At 47.8% G+C, this 23,046-nt stretch overlaps 1 protein-coding gene across 12 annotated transcripts in view; it reads left to right on the forward strand.

Annotated features, from left to right (window-relative positions):
- Positions 1–17: 17 nt before the first annotated feature.
- Positions 18–23,046, forward strand: part of MOV10L1 (Mov10 like RNA helicase 1) — a 68,992-nt gene continuing 45,963 nt past the window's right edge. For 4 of the 12 annotated variants that reach the window (XM_070254312.1, XM_023631693.2, XM_070254314.1 and 1 more), the window contains exons 1-10: positions 18–411; positions 1,674–1,858; positions 6,349–6,511; positions 12,299–12,411; positions 13,001–13,188; positions 16,349–16,492; positions 16,765–17,006; positions 17,524–17,650; positions 18,678–18,872; positions 22,118–22,232. In XM_070254312.1, coding sequence (XP_070110413.1) covers positions 315–411; positions 1,674–1,858; positions 6,349–6,511; positions 12,299–12,411; positions 13,001–13,188; positions 16,349–16,492; positions 16,765–17,006; positions 17,524–17,650; positions 18,678–18,872; positions 22,118–22,232 — 1,569 coding nt within the window. In that variant the 5' untranslated portion in view covers positions 18–314. Of the gene's footprint in view, positions 412–471; positions 741–1,673; positions 1,859–6,348; positions 6,512–12,298; positions 12,412–13,000; positions 13,189–16,348; positions 16,493–16,764; positions 17,007–17,523; positions 17,651–18,677; positions 18,873–22,117; positions 22,233–23,046 lie in introns of those variants that run through there. The other 8 variants (XM_070254323.1, XM_070254321.1, XM_070254319.1 and 5 more) reach the window with 6 other exon arrangements.

Below are 23,046 nucleotides of genomic sequence, written 5' to 3' on the forward strand. Positions count from 1 at the left end.
ACGCGCGCCAGGCATGACTTTGCCTCGCTTGCTGGTGCGCTAACGGTCGCCAACTGCCAACCACTGACTGCTAACGGTCCCTGGCGACTTCCACCGGGCGCGGACGCGACGACCGCGACGACCCATTGGCTGAGCTGACGGGGAGCAAGCACGGGCGCAGGCGCGGGCGCGGCGACCTCATTGGCCGAGATCGACGGGGCGCAGCAACCCCATTGGCCGGGCTCGACGGCGCGCGGGCGCAGGCGGGGGCGCGACGACCCATTGGCCGAGGGCGGCGGGAGCGGCGCGGCGGTGCTTAGTACGCGGCGGCCGCCATGCTGCGCCTCGCGGCCAACTTGGTGGCCTTCTTTTGGAGGAAGGCGGACGGCCCGAGGGAGGAGGCGGGGCCGCCGGGGCCCGACCTCGCGGAAGGTGCCTCGTGGGGCGGGCGGGTCCCCGCGCGCTGCTGCGGGACTTGCGGGGAGCTGGGGCCGTGCTGCCGGGAGGCCGGGGGGCGGGACGGCCGGGCCGTCCGTGGAGGCGGGGCAGGCGCCGGCGCCGTCGTGGGCTTGGTCTCCGGCCCCAGACGGGAGCCGCGGCCCTGCGACCCCCGCGGCCGCTGGGCCTCCCTGTCCGCGCGGGCTGGCTGCGGGTGGGGGCGTCTGCGCGCGGCGCTCTCGTCTGCCTCGGCCGCGGACGCAGTGGGGACTTGGGCGACGGGAGAAGCGCAGCCCTCCGGCTCCGACGGCCCCTCGAGCCAGGTGGAGCGCGCCCTCCGTCCCGGCACGTCTGCGGCCGCGCTCCGCGGTCCGTGCTTTCCGGCCACGCGGTCGCCTTCCCCGATTCCCCTGTCGCGCGAGCGTGGGCCGCAGCCCTGACCGTCGCCTCAGAAGAGGGGAGCTCCGCGCGGGAAGCCGGGGCGTGGGCAGCGGGGCTCCCCGTGGAGGGCCGTCCGTGTGCGCAGGCGGCGATGCCCGCGTAGCCCACTTTGTAGGGAGCGCGTCCCTTCCCCTGTCCCGTGTAAAGCACGGCCCGAGCTCCAGCCGCGCGGAGTGCGCTCCGGGCTGCGCCGGGACCTGGCAGCCCCGTTTCCCGCAGCGGACGAGGTGCGGAGAGCGCCCAGAGAATCTGGCTGGAGCAGGGGTCCCGGCCGGGAGCGCGGAGCGTCGCGGAGGGCTGAGGACGCGCCCTGTGCCCCGCCCGGAATCTGCTCCAGTGCCTCGTCTGGGGAGATGACGCGGAACTTGCTGACAGCGCTGCCGTGCGTCGAAGATGAGAGAGGACAGTGTGGAACGCCGCGCCGGTCTGCGAGGGCGCGTGTTCCGTCCCGGAGCCCTGGGACAGCTCCCTCCTCGGGCTGTAACGTCCCCGTTTCACAGACGAGAACAGGCGCAGGGGTTGGGACCTGGCTCAGGGTTACACCCGCGGCAGTCCAGGAGCTGGAATTCACACCAGGCAGTCTGGCTTTGGAGTCAGAGGGCCCCCCACCGAGCCCACCACCGCTGCGCCTTACGGGAGCCTGGGCGGTCTGCCTCACAAGCCCTGCCTCCTGAGTGCTCCACTCCCCTGCGGGTTCTCCAGCCCGCAGGGCTCCTAGCCGCGTGGCTGCTCCTGTGGTCGACTTCTCTCTGGTGGGGCTTAGTTGTGGCGTGGGCTTGCTTTAGTGCTCAGTATCGCCTTTGTTTACCCACCAGGTGACAGCAAGTTGAAAACCGTCCAGGGCGTTGTCACAAGGTACTGCAGCGATTATGGGATGATCGATGATCTGATCTACTTCTCCAGTGAGGCTGTGACTAGCAACGTGCTTCTGAATGTTGGACAGGAAGTTATTGCAGTTGTGGAAGAAAATCACGTGTCGAATGGACTGAAAGCCATCAGGGTAAGGCCCGAACTCGTTTGGGAAGTCTCTTCACCTCGGGCATCCCACTGCTGTGGTCCTATTTAGTTAATCTCTCAAGGATAACCTGGGGAGAGAGAGTGGAATGTTCCTCCACAGGGGTACTTTTGTTCTTTTAAAGGTTCCTGGTTTAAAACATCTGTGGTGGTCCTTGTAAACCATTCAAACAACATAGAAATTTATAATTCATGAAGTAAAGCTTGCCTGTAATTTTATGCCATGGAAAAGAACACGGTTGTCATTTCTGTATCTGTTCTTCTAATCTTTAAAAAAATAGTTAAAAATGATTATTATTGGACCCTTTTTGATCCAATTAACAATTACTGGACTCTCTTATTTATAAATTCTTGAAAGTAGAATTATTAGTCAAAGTGTATGCACATTAACATTTTAATGGTTATCATCAAATTATTCTCCAGCAGTATTGTACTGGTTCATACTCCTAGGAGCAGGATGAGACTGCCTGTTACCCAGTGTTGGCAAGGACATGGCTATTATCAATCTTTGAAATCTTTTCAGTCTAATAAGTGAAAAGTGATGTCATAATTTTAATTTGCACGTAAGCCTTAAAGTAGATTAATTTTTCACATTTCTTCTATGAATTATTTTTGTTTCCTTCATTTTTTGTTGTTTTGGTTCAATTTTTAAAATTAAGCTTTCTCTGTTGGAGAAATTACAGCTTTTTAAGGAACGTTATTATTTGGAAGTGTTACAGATATTTCCCCAAGATTATCTTTTGACTTTTTTTTATGAAGTTTTATTTTATGTGGTTAAATGTGTCTGTCTTTTCCATGTGGCTTTTGGGTTCCATAAGAATCCTTGGAGAGGTTTTATTCTACTTGTTATTACAAATATGCACTCAGGTTTTCCTCTGAAAATTGCTTATTGAGATTTAAGTCGTTAATCTGCCTGGAATTTATTTGGTATACAGACTCAAAGAAGGAAGCAGACATTTCTTTCCAGGAGCTAGCCAGTCGTCCTGCTGAAAAATCCTCTTTCTTTCTACTGATGGGAAGGTCCGGAACCCCACGGGCATGGGACCCGTCTGGACCCCGTGGGTCCTGATACCTGTATGTGGGCCTTGGTGGCACAGTTGTGTCGGTGGTGGTAGGCACGTTTTCCTCCCACTCTTCTTGTTGATGGAATTCTCCAGGCTCTCTGCTCCTTCTGGATGGAACTTAGAGTCATTCTGTTGTTTCTCTCCCCAGCTCAGACTCGCTTTGGATGGCACTGAGTCTGTAGATGCATTTAGGCTAAGTGACGTGTGGATCATAGCAAGTTTCCTCCAACCACAAATTCTGTCTGTCCGTTATTTAAGCCTTCGTTTGTGTTCTTTCCACAGTGCAATAGTTTTCATTTCTATTCTGCAAATTTCTTGCTAAATTTATTTCCAAGAATTTTAATGTTTTTGTTCCGTTATCAACATAAATTTACTTTGTATTTTCAAATGAATATTTTTCTTTTTATATAAGAAAACTGTTGATTTTTGTTATGTAATTTGGTAGCTTGCAAACTTATTGAGCTCAACTACTTTTTAAATGGTCGAGATGTACTTTATTACTATGACAGTTAGTAATATCGTCTTAATGCATAATATCATCTTTGTCAAATTTTAAAAATGATACAAATAAAAACCAAATTCTAGAATTGCATTGTTCAGTATTGTAGCTACCAGCATGTGTGGCTATTTAAATTTATTTAAAGTAAATAAGGCTTAAAATTAATTCCTCAGTTTCACTAACCACATGTCAAATACTAAATGTAGCTAGTGGCTACCAAACTTGGCAGCACAAAGATAAAATATTTATGTTGTCGCGGAAAGTCCTATTAGATTGCTGTGGCCTGGAATGCTGCAGAATGAAAGGTAGGCTCTCTCCACACTCCCCCCTGCACCTGCATTCCTCAGGCCTCATGCATTCCTTGGTTTCTGCTTTTAGCTCTTCTGGTAGATGCTTGAATCTCTTGAGCAGTATGCCCACTCGCTGCTTGAGGTGCGTAGATTAGATGGCATTTACTGACTTCCATCATGAGAGAGATACACTTGGCTCGCTTACACTGCCCTCTGGATTTCTTTGCTTATTTTTTATTTATTTATTTTTATTGTGGTAAAATATGCATAACATGAAATTTAGCATTTAAACCATTTTTGTGTGTACAATTCACTGGCATTAACTACATTCACATTATTGTGCACCCATCACCACTATCTATTTTCAAAACTTTTTCATCATCCTAAGTACAAGCTCTATGCATGTTAAACAGTAACTCACTGTCCTACTTTCTGTCCCTGTGGATTGGACTACTCTAGGTGCCTCATATAAATGGAATTACACAGTATTTGTCCTTTCATGTCTTGCTTATTGGACTTAGCATAATATTTTCAAGGTTCATCCAAGTAACATGAATCAGAACTTCATTCCTTTTTATGGCTGAATAATATTCTGTTATATGTATTTACCACATTTTGTTTCTCCACTTATTTGTGGATGGACACTTAAGTTGTTTCTACCTTTTGGCTGTTGTGAATAATGCTGTCCTAAACAAGTATCTTTTTGAGTCCCTGTTTCCAGTTCTTTTGGGTATATACTTTGGAGTGGAATTGGAGGGTCGTGTGGTAATTCTGTGTTGAGCTTTTTGAGGAGCTGCGAGATTTTTCCATGGTGGCTACACCATTTTACATTCTCACCAGCAATGCACAAGGATTCCAATTTCTCTGTATCCCCACAACATGAGTTGTTTTCCATTTTATTGACAGTAGCCATCCTAGTGGATGTGAAGTGATGTCTTATTGTGGTTTTGATTTGCATTTCCCTAATAATTAACGAAGTTGAGCATCTTTTCATGTGTTTATTGGTCGTTCATATATATTCTCTGGAGAAATGTCTGTTCAAGTCCTTTGCTCATTTTTTAATTGGGTGATTTATTTTTCTGTTGAGCTGTAGGAGTTCTTTATATATTCTGGATAGTAATCCCTTTTCAGATATATGATTTACAGATATTTTCCTTGCATTCTGTGGATTGCCTTTTTTTTTTTCTTGGTACTATCCTTTGATGCACAGAAGTTTTAAATTTTGATAAAGTCCAGTCTATCCTTTTTTTTTTATTACCTGTGCTTTTAATGTTATACTTAAAAAATCATTGACTAAGATCATGAAGATTTTCACCTGTGGTTTTTTCTAAGAGTTTTATAGTTTTAGTTCTTAAATTTAATTCTTTGATCCATTTTGAGTTAATTTTTTGAATATGGTGTTGGTAAGTGTTTGACTTCATTCTTTTTCATGTTGACATCCAGTTTTCCCACCACCATTTTTTGAGAAGGTTGCACAATGGGGAAAACCCTGTCCCCATTGAATGATCATGGCACCTTTGTTGAAAATCAATTGACCATATGTATGAGGGTTTGTTTCTGGGCTCTCTATTCTGTCCCATTGGTCTTGTGTCTGTCTCTATGCCAGTCCCACACTATTGATTACTGGAGCTTTGTAGTAAGTTTTGAAATCAAGAAGTATAATTTTTCCAAAACATCACTGGAGTTTTGATAGAGATTGCGTTGAATCTTTAAATCACTTTGGGCAGTATTGATATCTTAACAGTATTAAGTATTCCAGGTCGTGAACAGAGATGTCTTTCCATTTATTTGGGTCTTCTTTAACTTCTTTCAGCCACATTTTGTAGGTTTCAGTGTACAAGCCTTCTACTTCGTTGGTTAAATTTATTCCTAAGTAGTTCATTCTTTTTGATGCTATGGTAAGTGGAATTGTTTTCAGAATTTCCTTTTTGGGTTGTTCATTGCAAATGTATAAAAATACAACTGATATTTGCATGTTGATTTGTATGTTGCAACTTGAACTCCTTTATTAGCTGTAGCAGTTTTTTGTGGACTATTTAGTGGTTTGTACATATAAGATCGTGCCATCTGCAGACAGAGGTCATTCTACTTCCTTTCCAGTTTGGTTGCCTTTTATTTCCTTTTCTTGCCTAATTGCTCTGGCTGGGATTTCCAGTACTATTTTGAAAGAAGTGGTGAAAGCAGGCATCTTTACCTTGTTACTGGTCTTAGGGGAGAAGCTTTGTCTTTCACACTGTGATGTCAGCTGTGGGTCTTTCATACATGGCCTTTGTCATGGTGAGGAGGTTCCCTTCTAGTCCTAGTTTATTGAGCACTGCTGTCATGAAAGGGTGTTGAGTTTTGTCAGACGCAATTTCTGTGTCAATTGAGATGGTCATGTGTTTTTTCCTTCCTTCTACCAGTGTGGTGTGTTATAGTGATTGATTTTCGTATGTTGAACCACCTTTGCATTCTGAGATAAACCCCTCTTGGTCATGGTGTATAATCCTTTTAATATGCTGCTGAACTCAGTTTGCTAGAATTTTGTTGAGGATTTTTACATCTCTATTCATAAGGGATACTGACGTGTAGTTTGCTTTTCTTGTCCTCTTCTGGTTCAAACAGCGGTCTTTCTGTCTTGCAGGTGGAAGCTGTCTCTGATAAATGGGAAGATGACAGCAGAAACCTCAGCCAAGGGCCGGCAGGCTCCAGTCCCCGAGTGCTGATTGGCTGCGTGACTTCCTTGATGGAAGGGGCTGGCTACATCAGTCAGACCACATACTTCTCTCTGGAGAACGTTTGTGAAGGTAAGCTAGACAGGTTTCTATTTCACATTTAGTTTAGGTTCTGTGTGTTTTTCATTTTGTATGAGTAGGTCTGAGATGGTCGCATGCACCATTCAAGGTCAGATTTGGGCATGCTTATTGAGAAGGCATTGGGGCCAGAACGTCTTCTCCAGGTGCTGGCTCCAAAGTAGAGGCTCTGTAGTGTTGGGCGAATGTGCAGGTATACAGAGGTATTGTTCTTAAAGTACTTCAAATGCTTTAAAATAGGACTTGGGGTTAACCTTGTATCTTTCCAAAAGTATACAGCCATTTAATTAAATTTGTTTCCAGTTGATGTAAGATTTTGTTTTTATGGCTAAAGAAGTTGTCAGTGCCATTTATTGGTTTTTGGTCCATACCTGTTTATTGTGTGCTTGCAGTCTACAGTGATGGGTAGGGAGCGAGGCAGTGAGAGACCAGGATGTGAGACCTTGCTCTTCCTCCCCAGAGAAACAGACCTGTACATGCTTTGTAGTCAGGAAGGAATTGGAAAAGCTGCCTAGGGAGTTGCTTTCTGAGCTGAATTCTAGCCGCACAGCCTGCTGGGCCACATGTTGAGAGAGGACTAGAAGCAGGAACTGTCTGCCACCTTGGCGACCAAGCAGCCCAGGTACAGGAAGGCAATTAGCCCAGTCCACCAAGCACCTTGCTGTTCTGCTTTTCTTGGTGGTGAAAACTGGGGCTTTGACCTTGATTGCCAACCTTGGGAATCTCCAAAATAACATTGATAGGTGGCTCTCTGTGATTTTAAAATCTCTCTTCTGTCAGAGAAACTTTCAACTCTGAAAAACTTGATCCTGCAATTGCTCAGCTCCAAAAGCAACCCCTGGGTCCCTGTAACCATGCCAACAGGCAGTCACTCCCACACTGGGACACAGTTCTGCTGTGGATATTGCTGGGAGGGAGAGAAGAGAAAGTTCCCCTGAGGACTGGTGCCTGAAGTGCAGGTGGAGGGATTTCCTAGCACAGTCAGGTCCTCTCAGCTGAGAGTCATGCACAGCAATGTCAGAACAGCTGCTGTTAGTACTATCACAGAACATGACCATGAGAGCAGAAAGAGCATTCTTGAGAGAGAAAATACAGTGTGAAAAGAGTTAAAATGGAAATCTAAAACCAAGATCAGCAGACCTCTTCTGAAAAGGGCCAGATAGCAAAGCTTGTGGGCCACGTGGTGTCTGGGACAGGGTAGAGTGAGGCAGCCATAGAGGGTGCCTGAGCGAAAGGGCATGGCTGAGTCCCCATTAGACTACATATCTACAAACACAGGCTGCAGGCTGCCTGCTAACCTCTGATGGGAGGGTTAGAAAGGAAGAATTAAGCTAAATTTTTAATTTACTTGAGGGAGAGTCAGAATATACTGTTTCCTTCTCTATACTCATTCAACAGATGTTAGAGTGCCTCACTTCGGGCCAGGCACTGTTCTGTAGAACTCGCTGTCTTGGGAGGAAGGGGAGGCACACACAAGTGTCCTCTGCTCTGCAGAAACCTCACAAGGTGTGGTGGGATGGGGGAGTGGACAGACATTCCTTTAGGATGGGGCGCAGCTCAGCTTCTCTAAGTGCAGAGCAGGCTGAGGGCTCTAGGGGGAGGATCCGGGTGAAGCACAGGTTCTGCCCTAAACCCAACCTCCCAGGTCACCTTGGTGAGGTTCTGATTTGATTAGGTGCCAGAGGTGAACAATGTACTTGCAGCACAGGAGGTGAGCGAGAGCTGTTTGAAGAAGCGGTGTCGCTGGGGAGAAGCATGTGCCTGTGAATACTGAAGAGTGTGAAGGTGGGAGGTGGGATCTCGGGATCACCAGGTCCCCTTGGTCTTGGACATCGGAGGCGGTGGTGGCCATCAGCCCAGTTTTGTGAACGAGATATTTGAGATCTAGGCCCACAAGTAACACTCGTGGGACTTCTTAACATCAGAAGCTGGACTCAAGCTGTTTTACACATGAATGTACAATGAACCCTTAACCATCTTGGCCAAGGCAGCTAAATGGAATTGGATGTTCAACCTTAGGTGGGTGTTCCTGTGCTCAGCACTGTGACATTTGAGGCTGGGTCGCTGTCTGTTGTAGGGGCTGCCCTGTGAATTGTAGGATGTTTAGCACCATCTCTGGCCTCTACCCACTAGGTGCGAGCAGCCACCCCCCGGTTGTGACAACCTAGAAAGTCTACGGACACTGTCACATGGCCCCTTATGGGACAGAGTGGCCCTGGTTAGGAACACTGGTCTAACGAGTGGGGTCTAAAGTCTGAGTGTGCAGTAGTCCTGCTTCTTTCCTCTTTATTTGCAAGGTAAGCACTGAACAGCTCTTAGCACCCGTATGTCCTGCGTATCCAGTGTGGCCTACACTCCCAGCCTGAGTCACAGTCGCGTTATTTCTTTATTTTCAAATTAAACTGGTCTATGCACCCACTTCTGAGATGAAGAGGAAGTCCCATGGATTCTTCCTGAGACCTCCAACTTGGGCCAGAACCCAGCGCCACAGTCTGTCCAGGGGCCTGCCCTGTGCCGGGATGCCTCTTTAGTGACCAGTGCACCCCCTCCAGGGGCCTGTTCCTTTTGTTCCTTTACATATCTGTAAATGCTCCAGACTCTGCCAGCATCCCCGAGGTCCTCAGATTGTTACTCTGAAAGCCTCTGCCCAACACCTGCTTTGTCCTCCCTGGGTTGTGTCATAGGCCTCCAACACCCGTCCTGCGGTCAGAGCCCTGTATCCTGGAGAACTGGATAGTCTCCGCTGCCTTTCCAGATCAGGGTCCACCCCACTCTGCCCCCAGACCTGCCCTGTATGGACTGGCCATGCCCTCTGGCTTCTGTCTGGGATTATCGCACGGAAGGCACCAGCAGATTGGTGAGAGGGCGGGGAGCAAGGCTGGGCTCAGTGTCCCAGCCGTGTGCCTTGACGGTGGCGGTGGCGGTGTTCCTCTCCCACAGCCAGAGCCAAGGTGACCAGATAACTTAGTGTCCAAACTGGTGCACAGTTGAGAAGTGAAGAGGGGTGTTAACATTATTAAAATTGTCATTTTTGAAATACATACAGACCAACAGATTGATTTTCTCATGTTGGTGGACATTTGAAGTAGTAGTATTCAGAAGCTATTTGCAAAACTAAAATTCTTTCTAGAAAAAAAAATAATATCTGGGTACATTAAATGATATTAAAACAATTTAATGGTGATTATTTGGTCATTATATTCTCAGTGCATATTGACATACTTTAATTTTAGCATCCCTAATACCACATTCCTGGTATTATTCTGAAGAAGATATATTTTTCAAAATGATCTTCATTTCGTTTTTCCAAACAATGGGCAGGAATCTTCTTCAAAGCTGCATCTTATGGTTGATGAATTTTAAATTGTAGACACCTTTGGTTGGCTCTCTCTGTAGGCTATACTATTTTTAATTGAGAAAATGTTAATAAGCTCAGAGCAAATTCTGCTAAATGTAAGCTATTCACAAGTCTAGGTTTTTTCTATTGAAGTGTATAACCATTTCAGCCTAAATGTTTTCATAGGTGCTGTTTTTTTTGCCGATATGAGTACAGAAGTATTCGAATATGTTTATAAACTGAAACTTGTCAAGTAAATTGTCTGTGATTTTTTTTTTAAATTTACAACAAATTTGGATGCTGTAAATTTGTAGGCCTTGTCAGTTTTATTCATTCCATTACAAAATAACAGTTTATCCAATTAAAGATAAGGGCTTCACTGAAAGACTTCACACAAGTCAGACTAGTATCAAATCCAGTCACAGCATTTCAGCATTAAACTATGTACGCCACGTGGGCTCCCGGGGTCTCATGCTTCATTTCTTGCATTGCTTTTGTGGAGGTCAGCGTCACTGTCTTTCTGTTTACAAGCTGTACTTTTAATAACTGTAATTCACAAAGGCTTGGAAGCTAGAGATTTGGGGTTCCAGATTGACTACTTTGATTAAAGATTTCCAACTGATTTTGAACAAAGTGTAACCAAAATTTAGGGATCTGACTTGAGAAAAATGGAAAGGGGCTCCATCGTAGGGTTGTTTTACAAAGTGCTTCTTCAAAGGTTCAAACGTTTGTAAATTCAGAGGTGGGGGCTGCAGAGAGAACGAGGGCTGCCAGGCCCCACAGGTTTTGTTTGTTTTCTACTTTGGTTCCTTTACGTATCTGTAAATGCTCCAGACTCTGCTGCAGCTTGTGTTCCAGCTGGTCAGATGTCAGCGGCTGGAGGCAATAGGATGTGTGCACTGCCACCCCTCCAAGGACGCTCCTGCCCCGCAGGCCTCTCAGTGTGTTGGGATCTTGTTTTTATTATGGTGCTTTATTCCATCAGAACTTGTATTCATGTTATCATTGTAAAGATAATTTTTATCTCTAGTGTGAGTTTTTAAACTGAATTTACGGAATCTTTCACAATAATGTCAGGTATTTCTCCTTCAACAGAATAATCTTCTAAAATCTTTACTTTGATTCCATGATTCTGATAGGAAAAAACTCAAACTCTTCTTTGAATTTGCTTTACTGTTTTTCTCTTTAACTGTTTATACAACTAACATATTAATAGCTGTTAATATATTTATACAACTAACATATTAATAGCTACTTCACTTTTCATCTGAGTCTAGGAAAATTTGGAATAAAAAATTAGGAAAATTACGCTAAACAATTTGATAAGTGAAGTCCTAGTTTACAAAACTACATATAAATGTCTTTCTATGGCTTGTTAAATCGTGTTTCTGGGCACTGTCCTCTTAAAATGCCAGCTCACCTGAAGCTGATGCTTGAGCAGGTTTGTCTCTTCTGGTTTCATACTGCCAGTGGTGTCACTACGGCCCCTGTGTTGGATAGTAGACGTCAGCAGATGTTTGGGCTATGTGTCCATCATCAGTTTTCTTGAGAACCAAACTCAGTATGCAATTATGCACTTTTATTTTTTGAGCTTATTGTTGCCAAAAGTGTTGATTGCAAAATAACAAAAAGGTTATAAGTAGGTGTAGCTTTATACCATGCACCATAGCAAACCCGTTCAGGTTACTCTCTCCCCGTCTTGTGTCAGGACAGCTCAGCTGCTTCATGTTACTGAACCAACAATTTCCTGACCAGTGGAGGCCTGGCAGCACGTTGCATCCTACAGCAGCACAGGCGACAGCACAGCTACCTGGCACGCCAAGGGGCTGGCAGGGGCACTGAGTGCTCCCCCACCTAAGCTGCCCAGCCCTCAGGTGTGAGAGCACTTCCCTGTGTCACCGAGCACCCTGCGTGTTCTTGACAGGGAGAGGAACTCACACTGTGTCTGGAAAGAGTTGGCAGAGAGAGAAGTGCTCACATGTTAGTGACACTGTCTACGTGCACCCACACCTCCTGGAAGCTGGAGGTGTAAGAGAGGGTTCTGCCATTCAGCTTATTTTGTCAGAGTAATATGGTTAATAATGCTTCGTTTGTTTATTTTAATGAAAAATATGGGGAACATTTGAAACCAGATGGGATCCTGAAACTTGGCAAACCAGCTACATGACCACCGTGGCTGCAGGTTCCCTGCCCTTGCCCCATAAGGCTGAAGAAGGAAGGTTGGTCTGTAACACGTACTGCTCCATTCAACTAGGGTACCTTAGAAGAGGATTAAGGTTGATAAACTGTTTTCTAACAGGAACAGAGAGCAGCTTTTCTTAACTGTTCACATGTGTCTCAGATAGAACAGGAACGCTTTGAGTGTATCCTAACTTCAGAGTAAATTGTACACTTTGATGTTACAACATTACCAAATAACACACGTGGTTTCCCTCGCCTTGGAGGTTTCCAGCCCTGCAAGGGAGACTGGGTGGAGGCTGAGTATTGGATACGGCCAGGCACGTGGAGCAGCGAGGCCATCTCAGTGAAGCCACTGAGGTACAAGCGTGTGGACAGGGTAGGTGATGACCATCATACGTTCCTGGGTTCCTGTATTCTCTTGGTGCATTAGGTTCAGTCTCGGCCAAAGAGGAGCCTATCCTCTTACTGAGAATGCTGTCTTTCCATAAGGAGATCACTAGAGACCAGCCTGGTGTCCTCACATAATGAAGTTGTAAATGTTGTATTGTTGGGAATGAGTGGAGTGAGATGTAAGGTTTGAGCTTGCTTGTAAAAGCTGGCACGGTTCAGGAAGTGGAACTGAGTTTGCGTGGGGTGGAGTTAGGGGCATGCACTGTACTGAGTTGAAGAAGTAGGGAAGTGACCACCCGCCACCCCACACCCTCTCACTCTGCCCATTGTCGCTGTCTCAGCCTTGTTTCAGACCCTACACGTAGCATAATCTTCAGGGCATTGCTTCTCCTCTGACAGCAGGGTCCCCACTCCCCCTAGATTCAGCTTTAACTGTCTGTGGTGGGGCCGAGTGAGGTTTTGCCAAACAGCTCAGCAGGCACTTGTGGTGGCCCTCCAGGTCCAGCTGACTTGCAGAGGTAGGCGGGCCCCTCGTGCAGTGCATGTTGCCGCAGTTCCCCTTGCTCTGCTTGCAGGTCTGCATTTCCAGCCTCTGTGGAAGGAATGGTGTGATAGACGACAGTATCTTTTTCACCTTGGACTCTCTGAACCTTCCAGAAGGATATATCCCTCGAAGATACGACGTGGTCAGTGCTGTGGTGGTGGAGAGCAGCCAGTCGTGCTATGTCTGGAGAGCCCTCTGCATGACTCCAGTGAAAAGGCGGTAATGAGGACACAGCTTTCTTGTCTGGCAAGGGAAAGGCGTGATTTAAGTGTATTTTGAGAGTTACTTTAATAAGCCAAAATAATACTGTCCAAATCCTGAGCTGGGTGGTTAAAAAGAGAGCATCTTTTGGAGGGTTTTGAGGGGTCTTTCTGATTGATTGAAAGTCAGCTTAAAGGTTCCTTCCTAATCCTTAATTTTATATTGGTGATTTTTAATATTTTGGTGGATTTTTGTCTTTTGTTCTTCTTTCACATACTGGCGTTTTTTAGAATACTTTGGACATGGTAGGTTCTTAAAATTCTTGAGTTTTCTGTATCTGTTCTTCCTTCTGAGCCTCAGTGATCCCTTTCCCCCCCACCTCCCCACGCATGTTTATGTAGCATGATAGGCCTTCCCTGAGCTCTCAGTGGAAACCGCAACCCTGCCTGCTTTTCCTCCTTAGAGCTGGTCTCCTCCGAGCTCTCCATACGGTCCCTTAATGACTCTGTTGACGCCTCCTCTCCTCACTGGAATGGAGCTCTGTGTGGGAGCGGTTGGTGTCTGTTTGCTGCTGCCTAGTGAGCACCTGGCTCTGGCTCGGTGTCTGTGAACCGTGGGTGGGGTGTGTGCAGTTCTGTCAGTAGCAGACAGCAGGGAGTACCCCTGCTTTACGCCAAGCAGCCAAGGTTCAAGGAGACAGGCTGCCCAGCTCCAGGCTGGGCAAGTGTGTAGGGGGTGGAGCTTGGGGGAAAGGATGAGGAGAGCTCTGCCTCTTGGGCTCTGCTTCCCTTTGGGGAATGACTCAGGCCTATCTGTGGGACAGTGAAGTTAGACATGCTGCCCACGTCTTCCCCCGACCCGAGAAGGCCCAGGAGGCACTGAAGTTCTGGTTTCAGCCCCATTGCATGGGCCCAGCATCTATACCTGCCTGTGTCTGAGTAGGGCTCTCGGGTTCCTGTCAGGCCTGTGGTCTTACTGGGGGCCAGCAACCTGAAGCCCTGGGGCCAAAGCCGGAGTCCCTGTCCCACATTAGGGTTGGAGTCACTTTGGCCCACTTTCAGGAAACACTCCCTGACTTTTCCTTCAGGCCAGAAGGCCTTGAAAAAGACCCTGCAGTTAGCTGGGCTCCTGATTGCAGGCATGGAGGGTTTTGGGACGGTGGCCATACTGGCCCCTAACTGACATCACAAAGAAAGTAGTTGCCATCTTAGGTTTCAGGGCCAGTGTGGTCATTGAATGACAGAATTTGCCCCAATTCTGGGTCCTTGTTGCCCAGTCTGTTCTGTTTTTTCCAGCACTTACCTTTCAACATACTCTATGACTTACTAGTTTATGATGTTTTCCAGTGGAGTGGTGGCTCACTGTGGTGTGGACCAGTGTCTTGTTGAATGGAGTGGGTGGGGGCATAGCCAGTAGGCTCCCTGGCTGTGAGTGGTCTGTTGGTGGGGAGCCTCCTCAGGTGGCCCCTGGGCTGCAGTGGACTCAGACCCCTGTGCACATGTGAGTCGGGGCAGCCAGTCCAGTGGGGAAATGCTGCTTATCCTGGGGGAGGGATGCCCCTGAGCCAGGCACCCTCCCTGAGCCTTGTCCTTTGTCTGCCTCACGTAGCAAGGGAAGTCTTCACACCTTTGTTGTTGGACACTGACGGTGAGCCAGCCCCAACTCCTGTGACCACCGAATTCTCTCATAATCTGCTAGTCAGAGTGAGGGTTTAGGGGTGAGTAGATGAAGGGAATTTCCAGGGGAGCTTGCAGCCAGTGAGCAGTCAGTTCCTGTTTCCTCAGTTTGTAATGGAGATGAATGTTCCATCCCATCCGTCCTTCCAGCAGATGCCCAGTGAGTGCCATTTGTGTGCCATGCGCTGTTATAGCCACAGGAGTATAGCCTTGGACAAAGAAGACCCACGTTTCTGCCCTCCGTTTGTGTGCTTCGTCCCCACCTAGGCATCCTGACCCTCGAGTGAGGCTTCTGGAGTCAGCACAGGGGAGTCACCTCTATCTGTGTCAGTTTCCTCGGCAGCTGGGCCAGACTCCACGGCTTTAGCCCCCTGTGTGGGGGACACTGCCCTCCACTCAGACCCTCTCTCTGGCTGCCTGTTCAAGTGCCTGAAAGACGGTTCCAGTGATATGCGCGGAGCAGAGCTGCTCTCCCAGACCCAGGCCTCCAGCGTCTTCCCCATTCTCTTCTCCATTCTCGGGACCGGTTGACTCCCCGTTTTTTCAGATTCCTCAACCCATCCCTTAGCAGCTGTTGTTGGCTGTCTGCAGGAACTGAAACTCTGCTTCCAGTGCTGCTCTCACAGCCCCCCCGGCTCTGGGGTGAGGGCAAAGGCAGGATTGAGAGGGCTCTGAGAGGCATCAGGGCGTGGTGGCAGTCGGATGGGCCCATGTGGAGGAGGAGAGAAAGGAAGAGAATGGGAGGTGGGAGGGGAGGCGAGTGTGGAAGGAGCAGGAGCTGGCCTCCAGCCTGGTTGAGAATGTCACTGAGTTTGTAGACAGGGACCAGAAACGTGAAGGGGCTGCAGGCTGCCTCAGGGGAGGGAGTGACACCAGATATACCTCTGGAAAGAGCACCGTGGGTGAGCGTGAGGAGAATGAGGCCTGTCCTTCACAGCCATGTCAGTAGAATAAAGGGACGTAAATGGGTCCCTTCTGAGGAGAGGGTAAAATCTCATTTTCTAAAGAGTTGAACTCATTTAATTGTTTTCACATACTTAGAAGCAACAAAACTTTTTCCGAATGAAAGCTTACCTCCCCTCCCAGCAGCCTGGGAGGTGCCTTGAAAGGAGACTGAACACTCCCCTCCCCTGGTGACCAAGGAGGGGAGGTCCCTCCCCCATCATCTCTGGACCACCCTGCTGGTGGAGTTGGGTCCATGTTGTGTTCTCAGAATCAGGGACTCCTTTTGAGATGTCACCTCTCTGTTGCTTCCTCTTCTCCAGGTTGTACTGGATTTGTCATTCTCTTCTTCCAGATGATTTGCTGTCCTTCTCTGAAACCCTCGGTGTTATAGAAGCTCTGTGTAGTTTCGTGGTCACCTCTCTGGGGTTGACTTTTTACCCCTTGCGTAGCAGCTTGTCCTGTGGTTGATGGCATCTGGAAGCAGAGTGGCAGCTGAGAGGCGGTACTTTAGGATGCAGGCCTGCCGCAGTGACGCGTTCTATGGGTGTTTTCTCCAGAGACTCCCCTGCTGGCGAAGAGGCTGCCGCTGAGTCCTGTGGAGCCCTTTTATTGAAAAACAAAGGTGATATTGAAGTCACAAGGATGACAAATTTTGGAACTCTAAAAGAAGGAGGAAGCAAAAATATGGTGATCTGGATAGAGTAAGTTCACCACTTAAATAAAATTACGTTAATGTGGTTTCAACTGTGATTTAAGAATTTCTGTAGAACCAACGTTACTTTGCTCATTTATTTTTTCCTTTATAAAAATCTTTTCAAAATTTTTTACCCTGAAGTATCCTTTTGTACTTATATTCATACAGGTATTTGCAATTGCCAATTCACTAGTTAGATTTAATTCTATGTTTTCTGGTAACTGAATATTTTAGCTTTAGAAATCCTGTCTGTGTTCATGGCTAATTCTCTTTTTCCAGGAATAAAGGAGATGTTCCTCAAAACTTAGTCAGCTGCAAACTGGCTGGCTGGGATAAAGCAAAACAATTCAGATTTCAAATGCTGGATAAAGACCAAACTTGCCCCGTGGCGTCTATTGTTTCTGTTCCTGAGAAGGAGAAGAATTTTTCGGATGAAAATGTTAACTCATTAGATAGCTACAGAAAAAACAAAACCTATCAGACGGAGAACAGTCTGGTGAACAGCAGAGAAGTCTCCCCAGGTAGGTGTCAGCCGCTACCGGCTTTGACCTGATGGCCGGGGCCTCGTGGCCTGTGAGCCCAGTTGGGTCTGGGTGATGGCACAGCTGCTGCTTGAGGGGTCCTGGGCAGGGGCGGAGTGGCCGGAATACTCCAGCCTCTTTGGCAGTTTTCACCATGAGCTCTTTGGCTCTAGACCCTTCTCTGATGTTTCGGGGCTGGGGACAGGGACAAAAATAGCTTCACAGATACCCAGAAGTGCTTTAGATGTGCCGTTTTGGTGAGTATTTCTAAATCTGGAAAGGCTACAAAGGGGTGTCCCAGGTGCGGTCGAGGCGTCATGACTCTTCTCCCAGTGACTCAGACCCTTGGTTCTCACCCTTTCCTGTTCTCACTGCTTCGTGCACTGCCTCATGCTTTGGCCATTGTCTTGGTGTGCTTACTTGTGTGTGTCTGAGTATTGTTTTGCGCTTGCATACCACCACTATCAAAAACATTTTGCCATCTGGTCTAATTTTGGATCTAAATTTCATCTATCAGATAACTGTGCCTGTAAAGGAGAGAATGGAGAAGAAGAAAAGAGTATATCAAGGAAGCAGGTGACAGAAGCTGGTGGACTCATCCCTCCAGGTGGCAGAACCCTGGTTGTGATTGTATGTGACGCAAAGTAGGTGACTGGAAGGTTTGGAGTGAGTGTCCTTTGGGGGCATTTGTACGTCTGTCTTTTTAGGCCTCATGTATGGTACTGCTGAGTTGGGTGTTAAAAAAGCATTCGTAACTGCTTTGCTGGGACAAAATCAAGAAAAAGGATTGGTGGAGAAAAGGCTTGAGTGATTTACCCACCTGAGCTGACGGCCACGCTAATCCTAACAGTCTGCCCTTGCCCCGCCTTGGAGCTGTCCTGCCCTAAGCCTCTCGGCTGCTCCTCCATATACCCCCACAGTGCTCCCTCCACCTCCACCAGGGGAGCTGGCCCAGATACGGGCCCTGCATGCCTGCCGGGTGTTAAAGCCTCCATCTCACAGCTTCCTGCCTCCAGCTAGCCACGTGAACCCTCATAGGTCCTTCTCTTCCCACCTCCTTCCCTGTGTCCAGAACTCCCCAGCCTTGCCCGCTGGTCAGCTGTCAGCTGGGCATTTTGGCTTCCTTCCCTTTGTCATCAGTCATCTTACACTTGCTAATTCTAAATCTTCTTTTCAAAATGACTGATTAAATCACCACCTCACTCTAAGCCCACCAGCATCAAACCATAGGTGACATTTAAGCAAACCGCAGCCCTGCAGTGAGCGGCCTGTGGTGTAGCACTGTAGTGAAATAAGTGAAGAGGCGTGGTGAACACAGGGTGACCTCGATGACGGCAGCAGCAGGGGATAGGGCAGGGAGCAGAGCCAGACGCTGTGTTTCTGGTCATGTTATACAATTATCATTGAAACCTGAGAACATTGAAAATATTTTTCTTATTCCTAAGTTTGAGAATTACAGAAAAGAGTATTTCAGGGGCTTGATTTTGTCTCAGGGAAAACATTACATTGCTTGTTTTAGAAAGTCTCTTTTGTTCTGTAAAAAGAATTATTAAAAACTAGGGATGACTGTGATGGATAACTCTGACTTTCCTTATGTGTTCAAGGGGAAATTATGTTGAATCTCCCTGTCTTATTTATGACTAAAACTAAGTCGTGTTTTGTTTTTTCAAGGAATTCTGGCCGCTGCAAGGAGCTCCTTCTGCTTTGCTTCTCTAATTTCATAATCGGGCGAGTCCTTGAAGTGAATGTTGTAAGTGGAGAGGAGTCACTGATAGCTGTCCGAGAACCATTTTCATGGAAAAAGTCTAAAAGTTCCCAAGCATTAGCTTCCGCCAAAACTACAGTGGTGGTAACCACACAGAAAAGGTACTATGAGCAGAAAAGACAGGAACGTGACCTGGAGTGCATGCTGGCCGTGTGAGAGACGAGTATAGCTACCTTCTTGTTACAGAGAGGTGGACAGCCCAGGATAAAGGGGGTGCAGCTGGCTTGCAAGCCTCCTGCCATCACTGTACTTGAGGCAAGGGGTATGTTTTCACGCAACTCTTACATTCCTCTGAGGAGGGCCCGGGGATGGCGGTCAGCACTGTGAGGACAGGGCCTTGTGATGCCCCCAGGCCCCCGCTCCACCCTGGCTCCTCTAGGGTGACTTTCTCAGAGCAGGTACAGTTTGACCCATGCCAGCTCCTGCCACCTCTCCTGTTCCCCACAGCCCAGCTGTCTCCAGAGACATCTCATGTCTCACATGGGCACCCAGAGGCACTGGTCAGCATAGGGTCAGTGAGATGTGACTGACCATGGTCTTGTTGCTTGGCTACTTGAAGCCCATTTGAAGATATGACACCTTTGAAGAATGAAATTAAGAAAAAAAACATGTAATCTGCTAGTGACATGTGAGTGAGGGACTTGGGGACCACTCAGACTTTAGTTGGATGTAGTTTCAAGAAAGTGCTGAAAGTCCACGTTTTCTCATCTATAGTTATGAAACCAAAAAGCTGTGAAAAGCAGATTTTGTTTTCTAAGTTTGGTGCCAAAAAAATCAGACCTATAGGAATGTGAGGGTATTTCATGACCTTATCCTGTGTGATGTGAATGCTCGCCCCTCCACTGCAGTCACTGATGGGTTTAGCTCAGGTGCTGCCCAGACCCCACTGGGGTGATAGGTACTGCTTTTCCAATATTGGAAAATCCTGAATTTCAAATCACATCTTGCCAGTAACAGTTTAAGATAAAGTATTATAGACTTCTGTGAATTTTCAGGCTGAAGGAAAAAGATCTGTTAGCAGAGAGGAGTGTCGTGTGGCTGTTGACCTCTGGAGTCAGACCTTTGTTTGACTCCCAGCACTGCCACCAGGAAGCTATGTGACCTTGGTCCAACTTCTTAACCTTTCTGAGCCTTAGTCTCATTTATAAAGTGATAGTCCCTCCCTCGTGGGGTTATGAGGATTAAACAAGGTAAGGGATGTAAAATGTGCAGTTTCTGGCACAGAGCAATCAATAGTGGTAGGTAGCAACAGTTGTTGGTCATGTAAAGGGGTGTGCTCTGGGGATGGAACCTAAAACACAGGAGCTAGAAGTTACTGTGGCCTACAGGGAGTGGAGAGTCCCAGATGGCTGGGTTTTAATTACAAGAGCTTTTAATAACCTCCAGTTGTCTTTTAATGGTATACTGAGTAACTTTCTAGATATAATTTGGCTTAACTTGAGGAGCAACATAGACCAAAAACCACAAGTACTTTAATCTCCTGGTCAGCTATTTCCCTTTGAATATTAATACATTGTCACTGTACAGGGGTGTCTCTAAAACAAGAGACATTTGCTTCCTGTCATCAAGTTAGTGACCCTAAGTGCCTGTCCTGCTTGGCTCGGGTACCCTTGGAACCCAGGGTCTACACCTGCCTGCCCCCCACGTGTCCAGCGGGGCTTCCATACATCCTACACATCCTGCTCTGTCTTTGCTCCTCTCCCAGAACAGTGTGTTCATGTGTTCACTTAGCCAACCTGCTGAGGACCCTCTTTGTGCCAGGACCTTCTCAGCTGAGTTTCCAGCCCTCCTAAGCTGTGAGCAGACACCTGCTGACTCGCCCTGCCTTTTGAGGCCACATGGGACTAAGATGGACTGTTAGGCCCGCTACCTGAACACATGTGTAGTGTTCCTATTAGTAATTAGTACTTTGCTGTCACTTATGGCATGCCCCTGCTTCCCACACACGCCCCACACCTATGCTCTCATCCAGCCCCTGCTTCCCACACACGCCCCACCCCTATGCTCTCATCCAGCCCCTGCTTCCCACACACGCCCCACCCCTATGCTCTCATCCAGCCCCTGCTTCCCACACATGCCCCACACCTATGCTCTCATCCAGCCCCTGCTTCCCATGCACGCCCCACACCTGTGCTCTCATCCAGCCCCTGCTTCCCACACATGCCCCACACCTATGCTCTCATCCAGCCCCTGCTTCCCATGCACGCCCCACACCTGTGCTCTCATCCAGCCCCTGCTTCCCACACATGCCCCACACCTATGCTCTCATCCAGCCCCTGTTTCCCATGCACCCCCCACACCTATGCTCTCATCCAGCCCCTGCTTCCCACACATGCCCCACACCTGTGCTCTCATCCAGCCCTTGCTGCAGGCCTGCAGGGAGAAGATAGCCCTGTTTCTCAGTGGGGAGGATGGGCTTACCTGGTGCTTCTGGTGGTGGCCCTGGGATTTCCTGGGGCATTTCTGTCACAGAGCTCCTCTCTAATCAGCCCTCCTATTCTAAGCTGAGCTAAAAAAGCCCCCACGTCAGGTGACCTGGTGGAGCAAGGAGACTGGGGAAGACTTCCCTCTCCACTCAAATGCAGGCTGAGAGCAAGAGTGAGGAGGGAGGGAGTGAGAGTAGCAGTACCAGGCGCCTCTCTCCTCTGCAGTGAGGGGACAGACTCAAGCTGAAGAGTACAAACGACCTCACTCTCTGACACTTTAACACCTCTGCCCTTTCCTAGATTCTCTTCTTCCAACTTTTTCCTTTCCTGTCAATTTTGTTGCTGTTTTGGACCTTCCCACAGCAAGTCCAAATTCTGGTAGCAGAATTTTCATCATTCCTACTAACAGCCCTTTCTAGGGAAAGGCAGGAGCTCGAGGGTGGAACTGAATTTCCTCAGAGGAATTACAGGCTGAAAAACAGGCAGGCGGGGCCCAGACAGAGCAGCCTTTACCAGGCATGCTCTTCTGCAGTAATAGGGTATAGTTTCTAATATTCGTGTCCTTATTAAAAATATAGTAGTAAGTAAGAGTTTCACTATTTGGAAGCTTAAAAACAGTTGTTTTCAAACTCATTGGTTCCAAGAGGTTCCTGGGCAATGGGGACCCATTCTCCTCTTGTAGGCAAAGCAGCTCTGCTCTCCCCCTCAGTGGAGATGAGAGGACCCAGTGGGAGCTTGTTTGGAGAAAGGATCTGAAAGCTAAAATAAAAACTTGCAAACTACTGACTTGGGCCAAGAGTTCATATATCAGTTATTTTCGGTGATTGAATGAACTGTCTTCTAAACCAGGACAGGATGTCTAAGTATGAAATGCCAGGGTGATTAAGAATTGTTTTTAACTTGTGAAATTCTTTTTTAAGGAACTCAAGACGACAACTTCCAAGTTTCCTTCCACACTATCCAATACCAGATAGACTTAAAAAATGTGTAGAACAAAAAATCGACATACTGACCTTTCAGCCGTTGCTCGCAGAGGTAGGCAAGGTGTCTGGTGTGAAACGCTGACTCTTCACCACCCTTGAGTTGTTTTCTGACATAATCAGTGTGAACTCTTCTCAGGCTCAGACCTCATACTGGTTTATCTTTACCACAGGTAGCTGGGAATTTCAGGACAACAGAGAAAGGGACCATTGCTGTATTCCTTTGTAAATTAAGGGTGAATAATGCCCCAGGAGGTGACATCCTCACAGCCTTACTGAGTCATACACTGGGCTCTTGGGGGCTGGGGGGCAAAATGGGGTGGGATACCCTCTGCCACCAGCCCAGCCTCTCTCCGCTAGACCTGGCAGCCAAGCTTCTTAATGGCTTTCCACTCATGTTAAAACACTCAGCAACTAAAAATAGATAGAAACTTTCTCTGAGAGGAGGAACTGAGAAGAGACAGGACATCTGTGGAAAAGACCTCTAGCTGCACAGACTAGTAGTTGGGAGCAAGGCAAGGTTGCCAGGCCTCACTCGGGTGCCGCCTTTGTGAGGCACATCCATTCGAGTGACTCCTTGGAGGAATCCTTGTCTGAGTCTGCCCGCTCTTCCAGGTGGCGGCTGAAGCCAGGAGAGGGGTGGGACCACTGGCAGGGAGGAGGCACAAGGGATAAGGACAGGGTGGCGCTGAGAGAGGCTGAGGGAGGACAGCACACACTTGTGTGCCCATCTGAGCGAAGTCTAGGGAGGAGAAAAGGCTGTTGCATTTGGCAGTTAGAGGGGAGAGCGCTGCCCCGTCTCCAGGAGGGCGTTTTCCGAAGGGTTTCAGAGTCCTTTGGCTGAGGAGCAGATGAGCAAAGTGGGGGCC

Source organism: Equus caballus, chromosome 28 (assembly GCF_041296265.1).
Source record: "Equus caballus isolate H_3958 breed thoroughbred chromosome 28, TB-T2T, whole genome shotgun sequence".
NCBI classification, from domain to species: domain Eukaryota; kingdom Metazoa; phylum Chordata; class Mammalia; order Perissodactyla; family Equidae; genus Equus; species Equus caballus.